Genomic DNA, 24,019 nt, shown 5'->3' with positions numbered 1-24,019 from the left:
TACTTTTTTTCTTCTTTAATATTAAAAGGGACACAATGTTATGCAGAGGTGTACTTATAATAAGAATTTTATAGACATGATACTACAGTATATTTACATTGGCAGCAGAGTTGGGGGGGGGGGGGTGCAGAATGTTTATGTCTTCCTGGAGGGGGCGTAACAGAAAATAATTGAGAAGCACTGCTGTATAGCATCTTCAACAATTTGAATCCTTACCATGCCCCACTCCTACCGCAGTTGTTTGCTTTTCAATTCCCCTGTCTTTAGTTTTTCACTCCCAGCTGCTGCATATCGAAAAGGAAATACCAGGATGCGGAGGGCGCCAGGGCGGGAGGGGAAGCTTGAAAAGAGAGCGGGGCCACGCCGCTCACGTGTGCAGGCATGCACAGCGCCTTCTCCGTTTTATCCAAATTATTTTATTTTATTTAACATCCATACATTGTTTTGGTATAAATATACAAATATATATTTATTAGGGCTGTCAAACGATTAAAATTTTTAATCGAGTTAATCACAGCTTAAAAATTAATTAATCGTAATTAATCGCAATTCGAACCATCTCTAAAATATGCCATATTTTTCTGTAAATTATTGTTAGAATGGAAAGACAAGACGGACATAAACATTCAACATACTGTACATAAGTACTGCATTTATTATAACAAATCCACAAGATGGCATGAACATTATTAACATTTATGTGTATTTTGCATAGCTATTTGATTGGGAATGCCAGTTCTCTTTGTATTGAGTGCTTTTCTTTTTGTGAACATTATTTTTTTGGAGGGATATGAATATTATTTTTGTTGTGCTTTCACTAAATGATACTGTAGCGACTTAACTGTCCGCCCCAAATACATGAAGTTGGGCAACCACGACTATGAGTGGTGGCTGCAAATGGTATACAGTATGTTCTGCGTTGTGTTTAATTAGGCGTGTTAAGAAAAAGAACGTCTCCTGCTTCGCCCAAATGCATGATAGGAAGTTGGGCAACCATGACTGTCAGTGGTGGCTGCAAATGGTATGTTCTGCGTTGTGTTCAATTAGGCGTGTTAAAAAAAAGATCGTCTCCTGCTCCGCCCAAATGCATGATGGGAAGTTGGGCAACTATGACTGTTAGTCGAGGCTGCTTAAGCCAATGAACGCCTGTGTCCACTCGCATTTCTCTGCCTTTTCGGTCTTAAAGGGGATGTAGCAGCAAAGGGGGTGTGAGACATCAATAGAACCGTTATGTGCCAAGATAACAAATATTGATAAAGTTAACAAAAAAAAACAATCACATTAATGAGCAATTATCGAAAATAGATGGAAAATGACGAACATTCCCGAAAGTGTTCCGGAAACAGCCGAATGGGGCGGCGACGTCACGACAAGTGACTGACAGTCGAGGCGGAGCCAGGTGCCATTGTTTTTTAACGACGAGAGAGTAGCGTTGGGGTTTGTTTGACGAAAACATCTCAAAAATGGTTCAAAACTGCTGTGCTATGTGGTGTACAAATAGCTATTTATCGGAATATAGTATCCACGAGTTCCCGAACGCGAAAAAAAATACTGGACTACGCAGACGATGGGTAAAGTTCGTCCGTGCAAAGAGGGCTAATTTTCTAGACACAGCCTCCGGCACGCTTTTCTGTGGTGCGCATTTTCCACCTGAAAGCTTCTCGAACTATGGACAAGTGAAATCGGATTTTGCTAAAAGATTGCTGCTCAAAAGAGATGCGGTGCCGACCATACACGCGCAGCGACCTAAATGTCCCGAGATATCAAGAAAGAGGATGATGACTAGCAAAGGAGGCTAAGGCTAAGCAAAGGAGGGGAGCAGCCAAGCTCGAAATGGCCAGAGTGAGTACTGTTTTATAATAAAAAATGTCACACATTGGATACAGGACTGGACACATGTATACATTATCGTTCGTAAAACATATAGAACAAATCCTCTGAGCCCATTCATATTTGTGTCTGTTGGCAGAGCGAAAAAGCTATGATAGCGCAATAAATGATAATTATTCTATGCATTCCTTTATTATGCAGTCACGGTGTATCAGCTTCACAAAAAGAAATGCAAAACAAATCATTGGTGTTTCCCACACAATCTGCTGCCGATGTTTCATCAGTGTCATTGCTCCCCTCAATGACCGTTTCATTACGCTGCATTGGCGTTCGTTTGGGCTCAAATTGGTAACCTAAAACACCGATTAAAGCTTCGTAACTCTCCTCGTCACCATTAGATGAACATTCGTTACGTCCTTCTACGTCGGATTCGTCGCTGAAACTAGAAAGGAAATTGTCTGCCATCATCGCCGCCATTCAGTATTAAAGCACTGAGCCTTTTTCTTGTTGAAGAAACACCCCTCACTGTCAATTCTGAATTCTCTTTTATTGACAACGAGGGGTGTTTCTTCATGAGGGAACCTGGAATATGTGCACGACGAACACAATGCATCAGCATAAACAGCTCAAAACACCTAATTCTCCCCTCACTAGAAGGAATTCTATTGATGCAGACAGGCGCTGCCCCCCTAATGGCCGGTGGCACTCTCTTCACTTGTCGTGACGTCACGCACACAATCTGCCAGATCTCGGGCGCCGGTCGTTTTAGCTTGACAATCGAGCCAAATTTCTCTCATTTTCTTGTGTGTAATTACACGAAGTGGCATGATATGAATACAAAAGGCATGCGTTTATGGATAAATGATGGAATATTAAAATTTTCCCAGGGCACTACATACCTTTTAATGTGTCAAAACGACGTCATTGTAAACGGTTTGAGGCAACGCATGAACGGGTCATTCCGTCCATGCTTTAATTAATATTTTAACATGCTTGATTTAAAAAAAATATTACCGCACGTTAAGGCGATAAATTTGACAGCCCTAATATATATATATATATATATATATATATTTTTTTTTTTTTATTTAGCGAGAGAGAAGTCCGACCCGACCGTAAATAATCACACATAAGTCGTTTCAGAGCAAGAGACGCACCCTCTGCCAAACTATGAAAAAAAAAATAATTGCGACTTATAGTCCAAAAGATACGGTACTGTAGCTGTAGCCCTTGCAACACTAGTTGAAACCATATGTATAATAGCACAAACAAAGAATCACATAGCGTTTCAAATCTTTTTCTTTTTTTAAATATATCAAATACAAATATATCCAATGCAAAAAAAAAAAAAAAAAAAAACATGAACAGGCACACTTGCCATATTCGTACGTCAAAGTGGAAGGCTTTCTCACGTCAGCTGCAGTACCGAAAGAAAATGTCCTCGGCGTTCGCGACAGCCTATTGGCCGAATTACATTTCTTTTATCGTGAACTCTTCATAAAGTGCCGTCTCCCTCCGCTCGCTCCTCCTCTTCATCGCTGTCCTCTCGAGCGAAATAATGCCGCCGCCGGTGCTCCTTCTGGCGACGGGATGAAGTCGCTGAGGTTCTTGCAGGAAAATCCTGCCCGGTGAGAGACGCTTTGATTAGACTCGTTAAATCAATTCCAACTCCTTTTTGTTTTGAACACTGCCGAGACTAAACGTAGGGGTGGTAATATTGTCGAGACGGAATTCATGGTGCTTAATATTAGTTAAGGTAAATCAACCTATCGTCATTAATTAGACATTTATAAAGCCTATAACGAATAATTAAGCCCCTGCTAACTCAAAGATTAAGCCGGATGTCAAAAATTCTGAACTTCCCCTTTAAGCCTGTTGTGATGGGGGCGTTGATTTTCCCGGCTGTGATTTGATTTGATCCTGGCTGAAAGATATTGGAACAAACTGACATTGGGATGTTTGGAGGGTTTGCGATATACAAACCCTAGCAAAAAGTATGGAATCACCAGTCTCGGACAAGCACTCACACAGACATTTTATCATTTAGAAAAAAATGGATAAAAAACATTGTGGTGGTCAGCAGTGTTGTTAATAACGGCGTTACAATATAACGGCGTTACTAACAGCGTTATTTTTTTCAGTAATGAGTAATCTAATTAATTACTTTTCTCATCTTGGCAACGCCGTTACCGTTACTGAGGCGGGAAAGGCGTGCGTTACTATGCGTTACTAAGTTGGTTGAATTAAAAAAAGTCTGAGAGAAACGGACTCACGGGGACGAGAGCAGAGCAGGAGTGGGGAAGACGCCGTTGCAACCGCGATGCTAGATGGCTCCAATAATACCTGACTGCAGCCATAGCCGACAAACTACGCCCACATGACACGGTAGATATCATATTATAGATCTAGATGCATATGACAGACACTGCTGCATTGCCAACATGTTTTAAGGACCACATGCGTTTGTAAACAGCCGCCATCTTAAAGCAGTAGACCTCTCAGGAAGGCCCTGATGTAGAGATCCTTCCTAGCGAACCTAAGTAATTTTTTTTTATCTAAAATGCTCCTAAATCGGCAAAATCTTAACTTAAATCTATCTTTAAATGATGAAACAATTTTAAAACTTACACATGTTTAAAGTAGACAGATGGGAACTAATGCAATAACGGGAGAAATTTTAACAACTTTTAACGATTGATTCACAACTTTAAATAACTTCCACACATAGCAAAGGTTACTAGCTAGTTATCGCAATACCCTTGTGTCTAGTTAAGTGGAGGGTAAAGAATTGGGCTTGGGCCAATTGTCCCCCAAGCCCTTTAAGCTTCACATTGTGTGACCTGTTTTTTTTTTTTTTTTTTTTTTTTTTTGGAGGAAAAAAAAAAAAATCACTAGTTACTTTGCCAAGTAACTAATTACTCTTACATTCAGGTAACTGAGTTACTAAAGCAATTACTTTTTGGGAGAAGTAATTTGTAACTGTAATTAATTACTTTTTTAAAGTACAATTAACAACACTGGTGGTCAGTAAATGTTACTTTTATAGAGCAAGTGCAGGGAAATACATATGGAATCACTCCATTCTGAGGAAAAAAAATATTGAATCATGAGTAACAAAGAAATACCGTACTGGCCCGAATATAAGACGGCCCTGATTATAAGACGACCCCCTCTTTTTCAAGACTCAAGTTTGAAAAAAGACTTTTTGAACACCAAATTAATTTTTATACAGAAAATAATTACAGTACATCTGAAACTGATGATTATAACAATAACTCTGCTGGTTTAAATCATATTTATCTAATAGGTACCAGTTTGTCAATTTAAACCAGCATTCATCACCGTACTCTAGTGTCAGTCATGGTGTGCCACAAGGGTCGGTCCTCGGGCCCATCTTGTTTACGCTCTATATGCTTCCTTTTGATGATGCACGATAATACATTTTTCAAACGATATCGATAACCGATAATTACCTGCCCCTTCCACCCGATGTCACACCAATAATTCTATTCAAATATGTATGTAAAATTTGAAAGTATACAAAGATAAATGTTACTGTGCAAAAATGTAATTTAGTGTTTTTTCCACATCAAATGTGAACAAGTAGTAAATTCCAACAACTAAACAATCGCAATGACATTGTGTAATAGTAAGCTTTTGGCAAAAATTACTTAAGGAGTAAACACCCAAGTTGCACAAAAATGCATTTAAAAGTAAGCCATTCCTAACATTTATCACATTACTGCACTGCAAAAACACCTCCTTAAAACTAGCAGAATCGGACAAAACTGTTGATTGCGCACATTTGGAGGCTAAATCAAGTATATAATTATCGGATTGCATTATCGGTTGAATTTCGTTTTATCTGGATTATCTGTGTGACGTCATAATTGCCATTATCGGCCGATAATTATCGGTGACCGATATTATCGTGCATCTCTACAAAGTTCCTTTAGTCAATATCAGAAAACATAGCATTAACTTTCATTGTTACGCTGACGACACACAACTGTATCAATAAAACCTGAGCAGATCAGGCAAGTGGATAAACTGAGCGCCAGCGTCCGAGATATAAATACCTGGATGAGCACTAATTATCTTCTACTTAACCCTGGAAAGACAGAAGTCCTTATAATAGGCCCAAAAAGTGTGAGAGACTCTTTAACTGCCCAGATAGTCACTCTGGACAATGTAAATGTAGCCTCCAGCACCACAGTTAAAAACATAGGAGTTCTATTTGACCCAGACTTATCATTTAAAGCTCACATTAAACAAACCTGCAGAATGGCCTTTTTTCACCTGCGCAACATAACCAAAATTAGATATATTTCGTCTAAAAACGATGCAGACAAATTATTTCACACGTTTGTTACATCTAGATTGGATTACGGTAACTCCCTACTTGCAGCTTGTCCTAAAAGTTCTCTAAAAGGTCTTCAGCTAGTCCAGAACGCAGCAGCAAGACTTAACTGGAACTAGTAGAAGAGAGCAGCTTTTCTTACTCTACCTACCTCTTGTCTTACTTTATTTTTATTTTATAATTTTAATATCTAGTCGACTAGTCTCTTCATCACTAGTCACCCGGTGTTCCCTTTCCCCCCTCCCCTCTGGGGAGTGGGCTATTTTTTAGCTGCAGCCTCCTGACTATCCGGACCACTGGCTGGATGGACGTCCTCGTTGCCCCCCCCCTGCCCCCCCAGTCTCATTTGGCTAGATGGACCTCTCCTTGTTCCCTTACTCTATTGCATCTTTACAAACTGTAACTCCGTCTGCTAATTACCATTAGCAGTCCTGGTGCATCCTGTCGATCCGTCCTGGGAGTGGATCTCTCCTGACTGTGGTACTCCCCAAGGTTTCTCATTTCTCCCAAAGAGTTTTGGAGTTTTTCCTTGCCGTCATGGAGGGTCAAAGGATGGGGGATGTCCAGGACTTGACCTTTTTCTATTTCATCTCTATTTATTTCATCTGCTGTTTCTGACTGTGTATCATATTGCCTCTGCAAAGCCCTTTGAGACAACCTTGTTGTGATATAGGGCTATACAAATAAAATTGAATTGAAAATTGAATTATATTTGACAGAAAAAGCATGTTGTTTTACCTCATTCAAATCTTAATATCTGAACATTTAAATACGTAAACTAAAGTTCAATCACATTCGTAAATGAATGGCTTCTGGCTTTTGAAATGTAAATACACCAATCTATTGTGACAAAACAACAAAATTGCAATAACTGCATTAACCATCAAAGTGATGTCTAACTGTAACTGTAGTCTTGAAACAAATCTGAATAAGGAAAAACATTGCAATAAAATAATGCAACCTGGTTGAACTTGAGAGTAGCTGAGATCTGTCATGACAGAACATCGCTTCAATGATATCTGGCGCCATCTAGCGTCATGAATGGGTATAATGTCTAGACAGCGAATATAAGACGACCCCCTCTTTTTCAGTGTTATTTCAATGTAAAAAACACCGTCTTATATTCGGGACAATACGGTAACACTCAAAACTAGGGGTGTGACAAAATATCGAAATGGTGATATATCGTGATACTTTGTATCCCAAAAGGTTATCTATATGCTCCTGCCAAGAATCGAAATATCGTTTTAAAAAGGTGTCAATATCTAAAAAAACTAAAAGGAATCAACAAGTTGTTACCAAAAATCTTCCACCATAATAGTGTCTCAGTTAACTCTAAGGCTGCATTGACTGTGCACGACGCCCAATCCATTTAGACTGTGGGTTTTCAGGGCATTTACAGGTCACTTGCGATTCATTTTAGGGCATTTATAGGTCATTTCCTGTTGAGTTTGAGTCACTGCCTATTCCCAGGTCACTTCCTGTTCTGTAACTCAAAATCAACAGGAAGTGACCCATAAAAGTAACTGAACATCAACAGGTAAATGACCTGAAATGGCCCAAAATTACCTCATTGCCTAGCATTGGCTGCCACTGACGGCCATAGACGTTCAATCCGTTTGAAGTGGGAGGGATCAAATGGATTGGACGTCTCCTAGTGATAAACTCATTCCAATTCACAGAAGCAGCTTGTTTTTTCTGTTTATTAGTTGTTTGTAGAATATTCTAAAATGATTTTCTGACCAATGTATCGATAATCGTTGTAACGCCATATTGTCAGATTATCATTATCGTGAGCTTTGTATCGCAAATCGTATCGTGACGTACCAAGAGGTTCCCACTCCTAATCAAAACACATCTCTAGTATTTAGTAGCACAATATAACTGGGAAGCAACTATCTGCTTGAACACCTAGGTCCATTTCCCAAGTTTTGTCTGAAATAAACTTCATATTCTCATTAAAAAAGGAGCAAAGATTTTTTTTTTCACTAGTGTGACGAGAAGAGCCATCATCTAGTCAGCAGCTGTGTATTTTTGAATGGTTCCGCCAATGAAACCGGTCTGAATTGGCACTTTCCCAGATTGATATGTTGAATACAGTCCCAGACAAAAGTCTTGTCGCTTATCCATTTTGTAGAAACAATTGCTAATAACCTGACTTAATAATTCAATTGGTTTCAGAAGTGGCTCATATGAAAGCTAAGACCTTCCCAAATTATGTTGAATGTATAAAAATACATGTGTTTCACTGAAAAAAGATTTATCATTTAATGAAGACATAAAGGTCAAATTTTGGCAAGACAAAAGTTTTGTTGCCTACAGAAAGTGTGAAAATTGGAACTTCAAATACAAAAATATGTCAATTAACATAAGCGAATTACAGTGGGGCAAATAAGTATTTCGTCAACCACTAATTGTGGAAGTTCTCCCACTTGAAAATATTAGAGGGGCCTGTAATTGTCAACATGGGTAAACCTCAACCATGAGAGACAGAATGTGGAAAAAAAAACAGAAAATCACATTGTTTGATTTTTTAAAGAATTTATTTGCAAATCATGGTGGAAAATAAGTATTTGGTCAATACCAAAAGTTAATCTCAATACCCTTTTTGTATGTGTACTCTTTTTTGGGCAATAAGGGAGGCCAAAAATGTTCTGTATTTCTTCACAAGCTTTTCACACACTGTTGCTGGTATTTTGGCCCATTCCTCTATGCAGATCTCCTCTAGAGCAGGGGTCCCCATCTGCCGGGCCGCGGACCGGTACCGGTCCGTGGCGCATTTGCGACCGGGCCGCAAAGAAAAAAATAATTTAATAACGACCGCATTCTGGCTGAATTGACCCTGTGCCCCTGCTTAACACACCAATATATCTGTCAACTCTAGATATAATAGTACGGGATAGATTACAATGGTGTCATAGAAGTCCATTGATTGGACTGCTAACAGTACATCTTGTTTGTGTATATAATATATCTATGTGCGCTTGTCCTCGATAATAGCGTATTACCAGGCCGCGATGCAGCACATTTGTTCCCGGAAATAATTAGCCCCCACATGAGCGAAGATAACAGGAAAACAGACGTCTTTGGAAATATTTTTACGGCGAAAAAGGGCACCTGACGAGCCTACAACCTCGAAGACCCACGAACTGCGAAGGAGTGGACTCGTGACCCGTTTGTGAATAAACAGAGATCGCAAATGACGGCGACCTTATTAAACGTACATTTGAGACAACAACTCTACCAAGGTTCTGGATTAAAGTAATTCTGGAATATCCTGACATCGCGACAAGAGCGTTGAAAACCTTGCTACAATTTCCAACATCGTATCTTTGTGAAGCGGGTTTCTTAATTAATGTTAAACAACAACGCGAAGTCCTTAATGGTGAGCGCGGTGTGCAGCTGTTGTGTGAAGCTTACATGGCAGGATGAATCTGAGGAGAACTTTTCTACAAGTCCTTCCATGATCAAACGTAAGTTAATATTCCTTTCTTTCAAGAAAGTTTGTAGTGTTTACTTTGGAATCGCTGCATTTGCGCATTTTGCGGCTATGTTTAACGTTACGCGCATGCGCAGAACCGCATTGCGTTGCAATTTTTGATGGGTTGCAAAATTTGTCAGAACACCGGTCCGTGGAAAAAAAAGACCCAAATAGCACCGGTCCGTGGTGCAAAAAAGGTTGGGGACCCCTGCTCTAGAGCAGTGATGTTTTGGGGCTGTCGTTGGGCAACACGGACATTCAACTCCCTTTGCACATTTTCTATGGGGTTGAGACCTGGAGACTGGCTAGGCCACTTCAGGACTTTGAAATGCCTTTTCTGAAGCCACTCCTTTGTTTCCCTGGCTGTGTGTTCGGGATCATTGTCACGCTGAAAGAACCAGCCACGTCTCATCTTCAATGCTCTTGCTGATGGAAGTAGATTTTCATTCAAAATATCTCGATACATGGCCCCATTCACATTCATTCTTTCCTTTACACAAATCAGTCGTCCTGGTCTCTTTGCAGAAAAGCAGCCCCAAAGCATGATGTTTCCACCTCCATGCTTGACAGTGGGTATGGTGCAATTCAGTATTCTTTTTCCTCCAAACAAGAGAACCTGTGTTTCTACCAAAAAGTTCTATTATGGTTTCATCTGACCATAACACATTCTCCCAGTCTTCTTCTGGATCATTCAAATGCTCTCTACCGAACCGCAGATGGGCATCGACGTGCACTTTCTTCAGCAGGGGGACACGTCTGGCAGTGCAAGATTTGAGTCACTGGCGGCTCATTGTGTTACTGATAGTAGCCTTTGTTACTGTGGTCCCTGCTCTCTGTAGGTCATTCACTAGGTCCCCCCCGTGTGGTTCTGGGATTTTTGCTCCCCATTCTTGTCATCATTTTGACGCCACGGGGTGAGGAGGGAGTTGAAAGTCCATGTTGCTCAATGATAGCCCAAAAACATCACTGCTCTAGAGGAGATATGCATGGAGGAATGGGCCAAAATACCAGCAACAGTGTGTGAAAAGCTTGTGGCGAGTTACAGAAAATGTTTGGCCTCCATTATTGCCAACAAATGGTACATAACAAAGTATTGAGATGAACTTTTGGTATTGACCAAATACTTATTTTCCACCATCATTTGCAAATAAATTCTTTAAAAATCAAACAATGTGATTTTCTGTTTTTTTTTCCCCACATTCTGTCTCTCATTGTTGAGGTTTACCCATGTTGACAATTAGAGGCCTCTCTAATATTTTCAAGTGGGAGAACTTGCACAATTAGTGGTTGACTAAATACTTATTTGCCCCACTGTAGGTAGTGGTGCTGTGAGATCCAAATGTAATATTTTGTATGACTTCGATGCGCCTGAAGGACTGCATCCATGCAGTTCGGCAAGGATTGATACAATTTATTGATGAAGTCATCAGGAACATCAAAGAAAGCAGTCTTGCACGCCTCCCAGAGCTCTTCAACATTGTTGGGTTTCGTCTTCCATGCTTCCTCTTTTATCCTACCCCCAGACATGCTCAATGATGTTCATGTCTGGCGACTGGGCTGGCCAGTCCTGGAGGATCTTGATTGAAGTATGTGATGGAGCACCATTGTGCTGCAGAATTTGACCCTTTTTGTGGTTAGGAATGTAAGAGGAATCTAAGATTTGTTGATATTTCAGACTATTTATGTTGCCTTCCACCCTGCTGATCTCTCACACAAAATTGTCTTTTGTTTAATGCTGGTTTCTGGGCACCGATTCGACCATGTAGGCCATTTCTAGACAGAATTCAACAGACCAATCTGGTTGACACAGGGACTTCAGGTGACCAGGTCTCGTGGAGCTCTGCTGCAGTGGAAAAAGGGCTGGCCAACAACCGGTCCTCCCAAGCAGTTGTCTTGCGGAGTCTGCCTGACCTGGGCTTGTCAAAACCGTCTCCAGTCTGTTCATATCTTTTTTTTTTAATCCTCTGTACCTGACGCTGAGACACACTGAAGGTGTCTGCCACATCTGCAGTGGATCTGGTCTTCAGGCTCTTGATAATTAACACTTTGGTCTCAGGAGGAATCTTAGGCATCTTGTCAGAGGTCAGGTTGCAGTTAATGTGGCAGTCTAGTGCAATGGGGTTCTTTTTATACACACCTGAGAGTTAATTGATCCACTATTGGTAACAGGTGAAGCTCTAATCTGGGATTGTGTGCATCATTTGACAAGGAGACAAGACTTATGTCTTTGCAAAAATTGACTCAATGGGCTTTACCAAGCTGTAAACATCAGAACACTTTGCAACAATTTTGTTTGGCACTGAAATGTTTTTCCAAAACCTGTTGGGATTAAAATGATCCATTTCTTGTAAGAAAAGACCGATTACAAATATATTAGAGGTACACTTCAGGTCCATGTGTATGCAAGCGACAAGACCTTTGTCAGGTACTGTATCTGCTTGAATACCTAGGTCCATTTCCCATGTTTTGTCAGAAATACACTTCATATTAAAAGAGGAGCAAAAAGCTTTTTTTTTTTTCACTAGTGTGGCAAGAAGAGCCATCATCTAGTCAGCAGCTGTGTGTTTTTTGAATGGTTCCTCCCATGAAATTGGTCTGAATTGGCACTTTCCCAGATTGTTATGTGGAATATAGCAAACAATCAATCTGGGAAAGTGTCAGATTAATATCAATCTATAATCCTTGAAAAATTAATCATTGGCCCTTATTCACTCACGCATTACCACCCACCAGCGACTTGTACCCTTCAGATCTTCTATAAGGTAAATGATAGCAACGGCTTACCTGCACAGCATCCAGATTTCCAAAGAACTGCTCGACAGGAAGAATCTGGTTACTGTCATCATCGGGAAAGACGTTTTTGTCCCCTTCCGCACAATCCATCTCCTCGGGCCCGTCCTCGACATCGTACGGAGTCTCTCTCAGGTTTTCTTTTCCTTCCTTTCCGTCCAGCAGAGGCGACGCCGAGCATCGCCGCCTGCCCGCCGACCGCAGGCACTCGCAGCTGATGCGAGACAGTCTCTCTGAATTAGTGGCCGCTTCTCCGTCCGCGCCGCCCGTTGAGCTGCTCTCTGCCGCCATGTGTGTCTTTGGACTTTTCACGCATTTCCTCCTTGCGGTAGAACCCTGCGACCCAATTCAAAGAGCATGGAGTCACGTCTAGTTCAGTGTAGCGCTGCAATTATTTTTGAGACTTGCCGAGGAATGTAAGAGGCAGCTAAGATTTGCTGATATTTCCGACTATTTACAGTGGGGCAAATAAGTATTTAGTCAACCACCAATTGTGCAAGTTCTCCTGCTTGAAAAGATGAGAGAGGCCTGTAATTGTCAACATGGTTAACCTCAAACATGAGACAGAATGTGGGAAAAAAACAGAAAATCACATTGTTTGATTTTTAAAGAATCTATTTCCAAAATAGAGTGGAAAATACGTATTTTAGTCACCTACAAACAAGCAAGATTTCTGGCTGTCAAAGAGGTCTAACTCCTAACGACGTCTAACGAGGCTCCACTCGTTACCTGTATAATGGCACCTGTTTTGCCTCATTATAGGTATAAAAGACATCTGTCCACAACCTCACTCCAAACTCCACTATGGCCAAGACCAAAGAGCTGTCGAAGGACACCAGAGACAAAATTGTAGATCTGCACCAGGCTGGGAAGACTGAATCTGCAATAGGTAAAACGCTTGGTGTAAAGAAATCAACTGTAGGAGCAATTATTAGAAAATGGAAGACGGGAGCCGTGGTGGCTCCTTGGCATTCTCCCGCCTCCGACTTCCCCTCTCGTCTCTGACTGGGTATCCGCCCTGCGCTCCGTCGCGGGTTGCTGGCTGGGCGCCCGTGTATCAGCGGGGTGTCGCCTGCACCGGCGGGGGACCCTGCCTTGCCTGGGGCTTGGTGGGCAGCTGGGGGTCCCGTGGCGTGCCGTGCCGGTTGGGGGGGGCTGCGGCTGTGGCTCGTGGCCCGGGTGGGCGGGCGGGGTCGGGTGTAGGCATGGGGTTGGTGATGCGTCCCCTCCTGCCATCCCTGAAGGCCGGTTGATGGGTGCGCGGGTGGCCCGGGGGTCCACCCTGGGTCCCGGGGGGGGGGGCGCGATGGCTCCTTTGCTGGGCTGCGGGAGGAGGGATGAATCCGGGCACTTAGACTTCCATTCTCTGTGTCAAATAGCTGAACAGGACAGGTTTAAAAAAATGTAAAAAAAAAAAAAAAAAAAAAAAAAAAAAAAATTGAAGACATATACGACCACTAATAATCTCCCTCGATCAGGGGCTCTATGCAAGCTCTCACCCCGTGGCGTCAAAATGATCACAAGAACGGTGAGCAAAAATCCCAAAACCACACGAGAGCTGGAACCACAGTAACAAAGGCTACTATCAGTAACACAATGCGCCGCCAGGGACTCAAATCCTGCACTGCCAGACGTGTCCCCCTGCTGAAGCCAGCACACGTCCAGGCCCATCTGCGGTTCGCTAGAGAGCATCTGGATGATCCAAAAGAGGACTGGGAGAAAGTGTTATGGTCAGATGAAACCAAAATAGAACTTTTTGGTAGAAACACAGGTTCTCGTGTTTGGAGGAGAAAGAATACTGAATTGCATCCGAAGAAAACCATACCCACTGTGAAGCATGGGGGTGGAAACATCATGCTTTGGGGCTGTTTTTCTGCAAAGGGACCAGGACGACTGATCTGTGTAAAGGGAAGAATGAATGGGGTCATGTATCGAGAGATTTTGAGTGAAAATCTCCTTCCGTCAGCAAGGGCATTGAAGATGGGTCTTTCAGCATGACAATGATCCCAAACACACAGCCAGGGCAATGAAGGAGTGGCTTCGTATGAAGCATTTCAAGGTCCTGGAGTGGCCTAGTCAGTCTCCAGATCTCAACCCCACAGAAAATCTATGGAGGGAGTTGAAAGTCTGTGTTGCCCAATGACAGCCCCAAGACATCACTGCGCTAGAGGAGATGTGCACTGAGGAATGGGCCAAAATACCAGGAACAGTGTGTGAAAACCTTGTGAAGAGTTACAGAAAACGTTTGGCCTCCGCTATTGTCAACAAAGGGTGCATAACAAAGTATTGAGATGAACTTTGGTATTGACTAAATACTTATTTTGCACCATGATTTGCAAATAAATTCTTTTGAAAAAAATCAAACAGTGTGATTTTCTGGGGGATTTTCCACATTCTGTCTCTCATGGTTGAGGTTTACCCATGTTGACAATTACAGGCCTCTCTAATATTTTCAAGTGGGAGAACTTGCACAATTAGTGGTTGACTAAATACTTATTTGCCCCACTGTATGTTGCCTTCCACCCTGCAGATCTCTCGCACACCCCCATACTGGATCCAACCCCAGACCATGATTTTGCCACCACCAAACTTCACTGTTTTCTGAGTGAATCTCGGATCCTTGCGGGCTTCAGTAGGTCTCCTGCAATATTTGCGCCGACTGTGGTGTAATTCAATGGGAGATTCATCTGAAAAATCCACCTTTTGCCACAAAACAGTGAAGTTTGGTAGTGGCAAAATCATGGTCTGGGGTTACATCCAGTATGGGGTGTGCCTGAGATCTGCAGGGTGGAAGGCAACATAAATAGTCCGAAATATCAAGCTGCCTCTTACATTCCTAACCATAAAAAGGGACAAATTCTGCAGCAGGATCGCATACTTCAATCTCTACCTCAAAGTTCCTCAAGGCAAAGAAGATCAAGATCCTCCAGGACTGGCCAGCCCAGTCACCAGACATGAACAGGATGAAAGAGGAAGCATGGAAGACGAAACCCAAGAATGTTGATGAACTCTGGTAGGCATGCAAGACTGCTTTCTTTGATGTTCCTGATGACTTCATCAATAAATTGTATGAATCCTTACCGAAGCCCATGGAAGTCATACAAAATATTAAATTTGGATCTCACAGCACCACTACTTAATTCGCTTATGTTATGTAAAATATTTTTGTATTTGAATTACATTTTATGTCCAATTTTTACACTACTTTCTGTAGGCAACAAAACTTCTGTCTCGCCAAAATTTGACCTTTATGTCTTCATTAAATTATAAATCTTTTTTCCAGTTAAACATATTTTTGTACATTCAACATCATTTGGCAGGGTCTTATCTTTCATATGAGCCATTTCTGAAACCAATTGAATAATTAAAAGTCAGGTTATTAGCAATTGTTTCTACAAAATGGATAAGCGACAAAACTTTTGTCAGGGACTGTCGAACAAATTTGAAATCTGGCCAAACTGGGGGTCTCAGAGCGGAACTTCAATTCATCTGAGTGTTTTCCGGCATATATTTCGCTACATTCACTTACATCCTGGGCATCTCCTGGAGGCTAAGCCCCCCCTAATTCTTAAAAGCTAGTGAGAGACTGGCCTGTAAAAGGGTAAACCGTTTTTCAGGCCATTGGCACACATAGAGGCAGTAGGACATCGGGCATTCATGACGTCACTAGCCACAACAAAGCGTCGCCATATTGAAGTAGGGGCAAAAGACGAGTCACAAGCAGTTGCTCTGTCGTGCATTGTAATACAAACGCGTTGAACTTTCGTCTTATTTGCGGTCTTTTTTCCGCCGGAATGACTAAAAGTTGCTGTGTTGCGGGTTGTCACACAAGGAAAAGTTCGCAGCCGCATTTGAAGTTCTTCATTCTTCCTCGTGAGAAGAAAAGGAAAAACAAATGGCTGAAAGCAATTAATCAAGGAACAGTAAAATAAGACGATTCCGTGGACTATTCTAGCCTGCGGGAACCTAAATCCAAGCACATTTACGTTTGCAGCCGACATTTTATTACTGGTGAGTAAACTTTAATTTTTGCCCCAATTAGCTGCTAGGATTCAATAGACTAGGCAGTGTTTGTTATTACCGTAACCGGCAACTCCTAAAGCGTTATTTTTCTTTTGCTGTGAACTGCTCTGATTAGTCAATCGGTATATTATAGGCCTGGTGGGAATTGGTTATTTTGCCGTGACGTGTTCGCGGCTAAATAACGCTTGGAGGCAAATTACCGGTTACGGCAGAAATAATCACTCCGTATATACTACCAGTTTTCTAAGTTCCACACAGTACATATTCCACGTAATTGATAAAGGTCAACTAACTGGGTGACTTTATGAGGTAGTTGTAGATGTTTCCGAACATTACAACAAGACATTTCCCCTAAGATTTAACTAGGGCTGCAGCTATCGAATATTTTAGTAATCAAGTAATCGACTGAAAATTCTATCGATTAATCGAGTAATCGGATAAAACTAGGGCTGTCAAACGATTAAAATTTTTAATCGAGGTAATTACAGCTTAAAAATTAATTAATCGTAATTAATCGCAATTAATCGCAATTCAAACCATCTATAAAATATGCCATATTTTTCTGTAAATTATATATATATATATATATATTCTGTAAAATAAATTGTTGGAATGGAAAGATAAGACAAGATGGATATATACATTCAACATACAGTACATAAGGACTGTAGTGGGCATTTCACTCTACTGTCATTTAAATATGTCTATGCTGTCCTCACTCCGAAGCGTCTACTTTTTCCAAAGCTAGACAGCTAGTGAACGACGCCTTAATAATTAGACTTCTTCCTTTTTCATCTGATTTATTAATAAAATGGCCTCAAACCATTGTCGTCGTAAAACTACAAAATAAAAGTACACAAGCATTGCATTAGCAACAACGTTAGCTTAGCACGCTATACAGGTTCACTAAACATAAACAAAAAGCGTCTCATACAAAAAATATAACATTTCGCTTACTACCATAATATGTACATTCTTTACAACAACCATACTTACGGACAAATCTTGTCCAAGGATCATATAAGCACAACATTATCAGCCCGAGACGTCGTGCAGCCATAATGAACTGGCAAGAAAATAATAAACCATGTCGCAAAGCGACCACAAGAGTTCGCTGTTGGACAGCAAAAAAAGCCTTACTGTAAAACTTACCAAAAGGCAGAATACTTTCTGAGCGGGACATGTGCGTAAATTGCGTCAAATATTTTAACGTGATTAATTTTAAAAATTAATTACCGCGCGTTAACGCGATAATTTTGACAGCCCTAGATAAAACAAATACATTTTTAGGTGAAGAGCAATTATAAATATACATGAGAAAACAAGACACTTCATCTAATCTTGAACCATTTTCAGGCAATCAGTGTCTTTATTTTCGATCTATATTGTTGAAAACAGCCAACAATTGCATCTCAGATGTAACTAGAATTTAAAAAAAAGACTAATTCACTGCTTTCACTCAAAAAAACTTTTAGATCTTGTTTAAAAAAAAAATATATATATATATATATATATAAATATACTGGACTGTCTCAGAAAATTAGAATACACAATATTCTAATTTTCTGAGACAGTCCTGTACATTAATCCACCATTTAAAGCAGGGGTGTCCAAACTTTTTGCAAAGGGGACCAGATTTGGCGTGGTAAAAATGTGGGGGGCCGACCTTGGCTGACGTCCTTTACATAGAACAATATACAGGACTGTCTCAGAAAATTAGAATATTGTGTATTCTAATTTTCTGAGACAGTCCAGTATATATATCACCTAAAAATGCCGTTACGCTTGATAACACACATCACTTAAAAGTTAGGATTTTTTCCCCACGTGTTTCAATTGAATTTCTCTTTGTGTTAAGCCATTTTTAAGTTCTAGTTAAGTTTTAAGTTAGTCTAAACCAGGGGTGTCCAAACTTTTTGCAAAGGGGGCCAGATTTGGTGTGGTAAAAATGTGGGGGGCCGACCTTGGGTGACGTCCTTTACACAGAATATATTTAAGCAAATTTTAGCAAGCCATTCTGCGTGTCACATTTGCTTTGGGTTTTTTTTTTAACTAATAATTTTAACAATCTCGCAGCTAGCCTTTGTGGCGTTCTCTTTCGATTCTCGGGCTCTTGAGAAATACTGCAGCTGTGAAATTAAACTAGCTTCAAGTTGCTTCAATTTCTCGCTGCGTATCTTCCCTGTTATCTTGTCGTACTTGCCGACTGATGTCTCGTTTGGTTATATCGCCTCACATTGAACTCTTTAAAAACAGCGACTGTCTCTTTGCAAATGAGGCAGACACAGTTGTTACGTATATTAGTGAAGAAATAGTCCAATTTCCACCTATCCTTGAAGCGTCGGGCGTCGCAGTCAACTTCCTTTTTCTGGTTGATTGTCGCCATTTTAGAAAATTGGAAGTAAAGGGTCACACGGGGTAATGTTGCTTAGAGTGCTGCTGCCTTTTAGTGGGTAAATCAGAAGCAGCATTTAGAGTGTAAGCTTCTTCATATGCTGGTAGCAGTACTGCTGACCAATTTATTAAGTCTGTGTGCGGGCCAGACGTTATTGTTTTTATGACAGAGGTGATGAAATTTGACCACGGGCCGCATTTGGCCCCCGGGCCGGACTTTGGACATGTCTGGTCTAAACTGTAAGTCCTGATAGGATTTTGAGTTTTTGCAGTGTTCAAAATAAATGTATGATACAGGCTGTATTGGAGCACATTAGGGACCAGTGCTACTTGGTGTTTCATCCAGCAATGACTACTGAGCTAAAATTGATAGTTAGCATGATTAAGTTTTTATTTTACACCCTCATCACTCCACAATGCTATGTTATGTTAAGGCCTGTATGTAAGACACATTAGCCACGCGTCGCCAGTGGTCATAATTGAAACCTAGCCCTCCGCAGGGCTAACGTTACGTGAGCTAGTAGCGACAGTAACGTTAATCTTATTTATTAGCGCTTAGCGCTCTACTGCTTTAAGATGGCGGCTGTTTACTAACACTGCCCAGACGCGGCCGAGTCTGTCATTTCGCATCTAGTTCAACATACATGTGATCTCTATGAGACTTATCAGACGCTACCTGTACCAACGTAGCATCGTGCGGGCTAGTATTTAGCAACGTCGGCGTCGTTTGTGGCGGCTGTCGGCTGCAGTAAGTTTTTTTTTTTTTTTCATTCTTCCTCTCCGCACGTCATTAAAAGTAGTCCGGCAAAACGTGATGCTTAGAGCTGTCAAAATAAACGATTACTCGAGGTGAATAAAATTACTCGGATCAGTTTTTAAACTCGAGTTACTCGAGTACTCGTTTCAGCTCTAGATAATTTATTTCATAAATTATTGCGATACGCGATATTATTGCACCCCCCCATTAAAAAAAAAAAAACTATACCAAAAAAATTACAATAATACTGTGAGAATACAGTATATATTAATAGATCATGTACACCCATTTGAACGCAACAAATGTTTACTCTTAAATTCAAAAATACTTTTTAAGAAATCACAAAACAATAGACCATGCCTCTCAAGTAAAAGACAACAATATTAATACTGCACAGAAACACAGAAGAAATAAAATGTGTTTTTTGAGAAAAAGAAAAAAATCCACTTCATAATTTTAGCATCTAGGCAAATTAAAAAATTTCCCCTCATAGCTTCTGCTACGGCGTTCCATGTGTAATTCAGTGGTACCTCTACATACGAAGTTAATTCGTTCCAGGAGCTTGTTTGTGGGTCGAAATGGTCGTATGTCGAGCAGGATTTTCCCATAAGAATACATTATAATTCCAATAATTCGTTCCACAGCCCAAAAACCCACACTACATCCTTAATAAATACTGCTGTTACTATTGCAAATAGCAATTACAAAGAGCAAAACAAATAAAATATGAATAAAAATCAGAATAACAATATAATAATAGCAATAATAACAATAATACAGTACAATACCTGTAATGTAACGAATCGGCTTCTAATGTGGCAGACTTTTTTTGCTATACATGAATGCACCGCGGGGCTGACGGTGAGCAGGAGAGCGCTATTTAACTTTCTGTTTCGATCCTGGCATCAACAGCAGTGGACACTCGGCGAGTTGATGGAATAAATGATTTGAAACCTGATGAAGCTGGCGATTTCTTAGGCGATGTTACCACAATAAGAACTGTCACCTTAACTTATAAAGACTGGCGAACGGAGGGGGACCGCCGGCCAAGATCGGCATTCTACGACCCAGTTCATGGATGCACACATCATGCTTATATTTTGCTATCATTCACATCTTCATTTCAATGGTAAGTGTCACCTTTTCTTTTTTTTCCTCCACCTGCACTAAACTAAAAACAGAACTAAAATGCATTTTGCGTAATTGGTAACAAGGAAGCCGAACTTTTAACAGCACGATAGCCGCACGCGCGCACGCATGTGCACGCGAGGCGATAAATCGCAGCAGAAAAATTATCGCCTTCATTTTTATTTACCGTGCGATAAATGGAATTATTGCATATTGCGACAGGCTTATGGATCGCACATTATAATATATATATATAATCTTATACCGGAACTGCGTTCCTGACCGTTCTGGCCCACTTTCACCCCTGCTTTTAGGATTTTAAATTTCGTTTTCTCACTTTTAATATTTTTAAATGATGGTACGACGACCTTGAGTGCCAGAAAGGCAAAATAAAATAAATAAAATGTAGTAGGGCTGCAGCTATCGAATATTTTAGTAGTCGATTAATCGATGGACTAGTTAGTTCGAATAATCGAATAATCGGATTAGGAACATGAAAAATTAAAATACCCGAGCTGAGCCTCAATAAAAAAATAAAATTAAAAAAAAAAAGATCTATGTAAAACAAAAGAACAATTGGCTAACTTACCCAGAAAAAGTCCGCAAGCTTAAATGCTATAAAATGCTAAAGTTTTTTTTTTTTCAATGCTCTTAACAAATGCTTCAGACACATATTCCCACACAAAACGGCCAAATATACCTATAAACTAAATTATGAATGCATTAAAAAACATTAGCTCTAACAAAAACTTAGCTTACGTTGGTCTTAACAGGTAGCAGTTGGATACAGCCATGTGAAAAGAGGCAGACCAAAGGGCAGTGTATCTACCCTAATCAATAAAACTAAATACAAACACTTTCAAAATAAACCATTACAACGCCACTTTAATTAAACGAATACTCGAAGCAACAAAATTTAATTCGAATATTTTTTTTCTAATCGAATACTCGAGTTAATCGATTAATCGTTGCAGCACTAAAATGTAGCATTATAATTATCATCATGTGGACACTCCGAAGATTTAACTGGAAACGTCACTGACTGCGACAAACTTTGTCAACAGTTATACATAAGACCAATGTTTACATTTGGAGTAAATTAGGCACTTTTTTTGCTTTCATTTAAAAAAAATTTTTTTTACAAACTCTTGCTGTGCCTCGTATTGAAGAATGGTATTATGGATAATTATTTTATTGTTATAAATGTACCTTAAAATTAATGAAAGCTGTTAACTGTGGATTTTTTGTTTGTTTGTTTTTAAACGTGCAGGCAGGTGTGGACGCAATTATTTTTTTCCCAACGTATTAGGGCGGGATCCTCGGTTTACAAAAAACAAAACCAAAAAAAAAAACTGCTAGGTGTGGACATGGCCTCGGTCCAATGGCGCCACCAGGGGGTGGCCAGGGGTGGCCACGGCCACCCCTATAAATTGGTTGGCCACCCCATTGGCCACCCCGCTTGCCAGTATATCGTTAGATTGTTGAAGCATCAGTTATGCATTTCATCCCAAATGAATGCATTCATTTTGTTTTGTTAAATGTAGGGCTGTCAAAAATTACCGCATTAACGGGCGGTAATTATTTTTTTAAAATTAATAACGTGAAAATATTTATCGCAATTGACGCATTCGCAGTACGACTCATTCACGTATTGCCGCAAACAGCCTACAATGGCGTCATTTTACTTCTATACAGAGATAAGAGGCAGTGTCAAGTGAGTGGAGTAGATAAAAGCATTCATTGGGGCTGTGCTTTTAATTGGCAAAAGCTTTGTCATCTCTCCCACAGCAACTATAAATATTGTGGGAAGCGATGTGGGGAAGAATGACAGGAGTTGATCTTTTTCTTAACACCCTGTAGTGTACCCAATGCAGAGAAAATATAGCATTTGCAGCCACCACACACAGTCATGGTTGCACCACTTCCCATCATGCATTTGGGCAGAACAGTTAAGTCGCTACAGTATCATTTACCGAAAGCTCAACAAATACACTAGATGGCAATATTTAGTCACAATATACAAACTCACATTTTTCCTTTAAGAATTACAAGTCTTTCTATCCGTGGATCCCTTTCACAGAAAGAATGTTAATGTTAATGCCATCTTGTGGATTTATTTTTATAATAAACAAATACAGTACTTATGTACAGTACGGTATGTTGAATGTATATATCCGTCTTGTCTTATCTTTCCATTCCAACAATAATTTACAGAAAAATATGGCATATTTTAGAGATGGTTTGAATTGCAAGTGGTTCCATCTGGCCACCCCTATGAAAAAATTCTGGAGGCGCCACTGCCTCGGTCCTTTTATTCGTTGCCCGTTTCGGACAAATTGGTACTAGAAAAAGTAATACGTGTATCAAATAATCCAACCTTTTCAGGGGACTTGGCTGCCGATGTGTTTTTCCTCTTTCTGTTTTTTAATCCATCGAGTTGACCCGGCATCTGCAATTAAAAAAAAACAAAAAACATTTTAATATTCCATAGAGTGAAAAGAGGTCCAGACCCAGTTTTCAACACGATAAAGTCACGAGTTGAAAGTGTACTAGCTAACCTACAACAATTACGTAGACGAAACACACAGCATGACACGACTTTGTATCATTTAATCATCTCAAACAGACTCTTACCTCGTGCACCGTCGCCTCAAACGAATTATTCGAGCTAAACTTGAAGAGTTTGGCTTTACATGCTGCTAAAGTCTTCCTGGACAACGTCGTTTCCCTTCTTTCCGGTTCCGTCTGGTCGTCGTCCTCGCATAGCCTCGGCAATGGCAGCGACGCCTCTACTGTTGCAGTTCAGAGAGTTCACGCTCGGGTCGGACTGATGACGTATTTACCGCCTCCTCAGTAGTTGCGTTGATATAATAAATATCAAACTAGATGTCTCTTTCGTGCTTTGGGGCGCCAACGAGGACAAGCATCGTCGCTTGTCGGCCATTTTGCGTCGGAGCCGTTCGGGGAAACAACACAGGGGAGTTGGAACTTCGGCGCCCAGGAAATATTGAAAATATCATTGAATATGGCTGGCAAAAAAAGCTTTAAATTCAGCCTACGTTTTGTTGCACTTCTAAGCTTTAACATAGATTGAGCTAGTCACGTAAACGATGCCATTCTATTTGCTCAGAAGTCAAAACCTGACATGTCGAAAACAATGTAGGACACTAGAATTTCAGTACAGTGATCCCTCGTTTTTCGCAGTTGATGGGTACTCGAAAATCCGCGAAGTAGATGCAGAGCTTACTTATATGTA

The 24,019-nt window shown here is 40.5% G+C and overlaps 1 protein-coding gene across 1 annotated transcript; it reads right to left on the bottom strand.

The window, feature by feature from the left end:
• Positions 1-625: 625 nt before the first annotated feature.
• Positions 626-23,633, bottom strand: c2h1orf174 (chromosome 2 C1orf174 homolog). The gene is made up of 4 exons (XM_057830179.1): positions 23,398-23,633; positions 23,141-23,212; positions 12,456-12,797; positions 626-3,451 (listed from the first exon to the last, which is right to left on the bottom strand). Exons 2-4 carry the CDS (start codon positions 23,210-23,212, stop codon positions 3,326-3,328), a joined length of 540 nt encoding a protein of 179 aa, XP_057686162.1. The 5' UTR covers positions 23,398-23,633; the 3' UTR covers positions 626-3,325.
• Between the last annotated feature and the right edge of the window lie 386 nt (positions 23,634-24,019).

Source organism: Corythoichthys intestinalis, chromosome 2 (assembly GCF_030265065.1).
Source record: "Corythoichthys intestinalis isolate RoL2023-P3 chromosome 2, ASM3026506v1, whole genome shotgun sequence".
Lineage (NCBI taxonomy): Eukaryota > Metazoa > Chordata > Actinopteri > Syngnathiformes > Syngnathidae > Corythoichthys > Corythoichthys intestinalis.
This window is presented reverse-complemented; position numbering and strand designations above follow the sequence as displayed.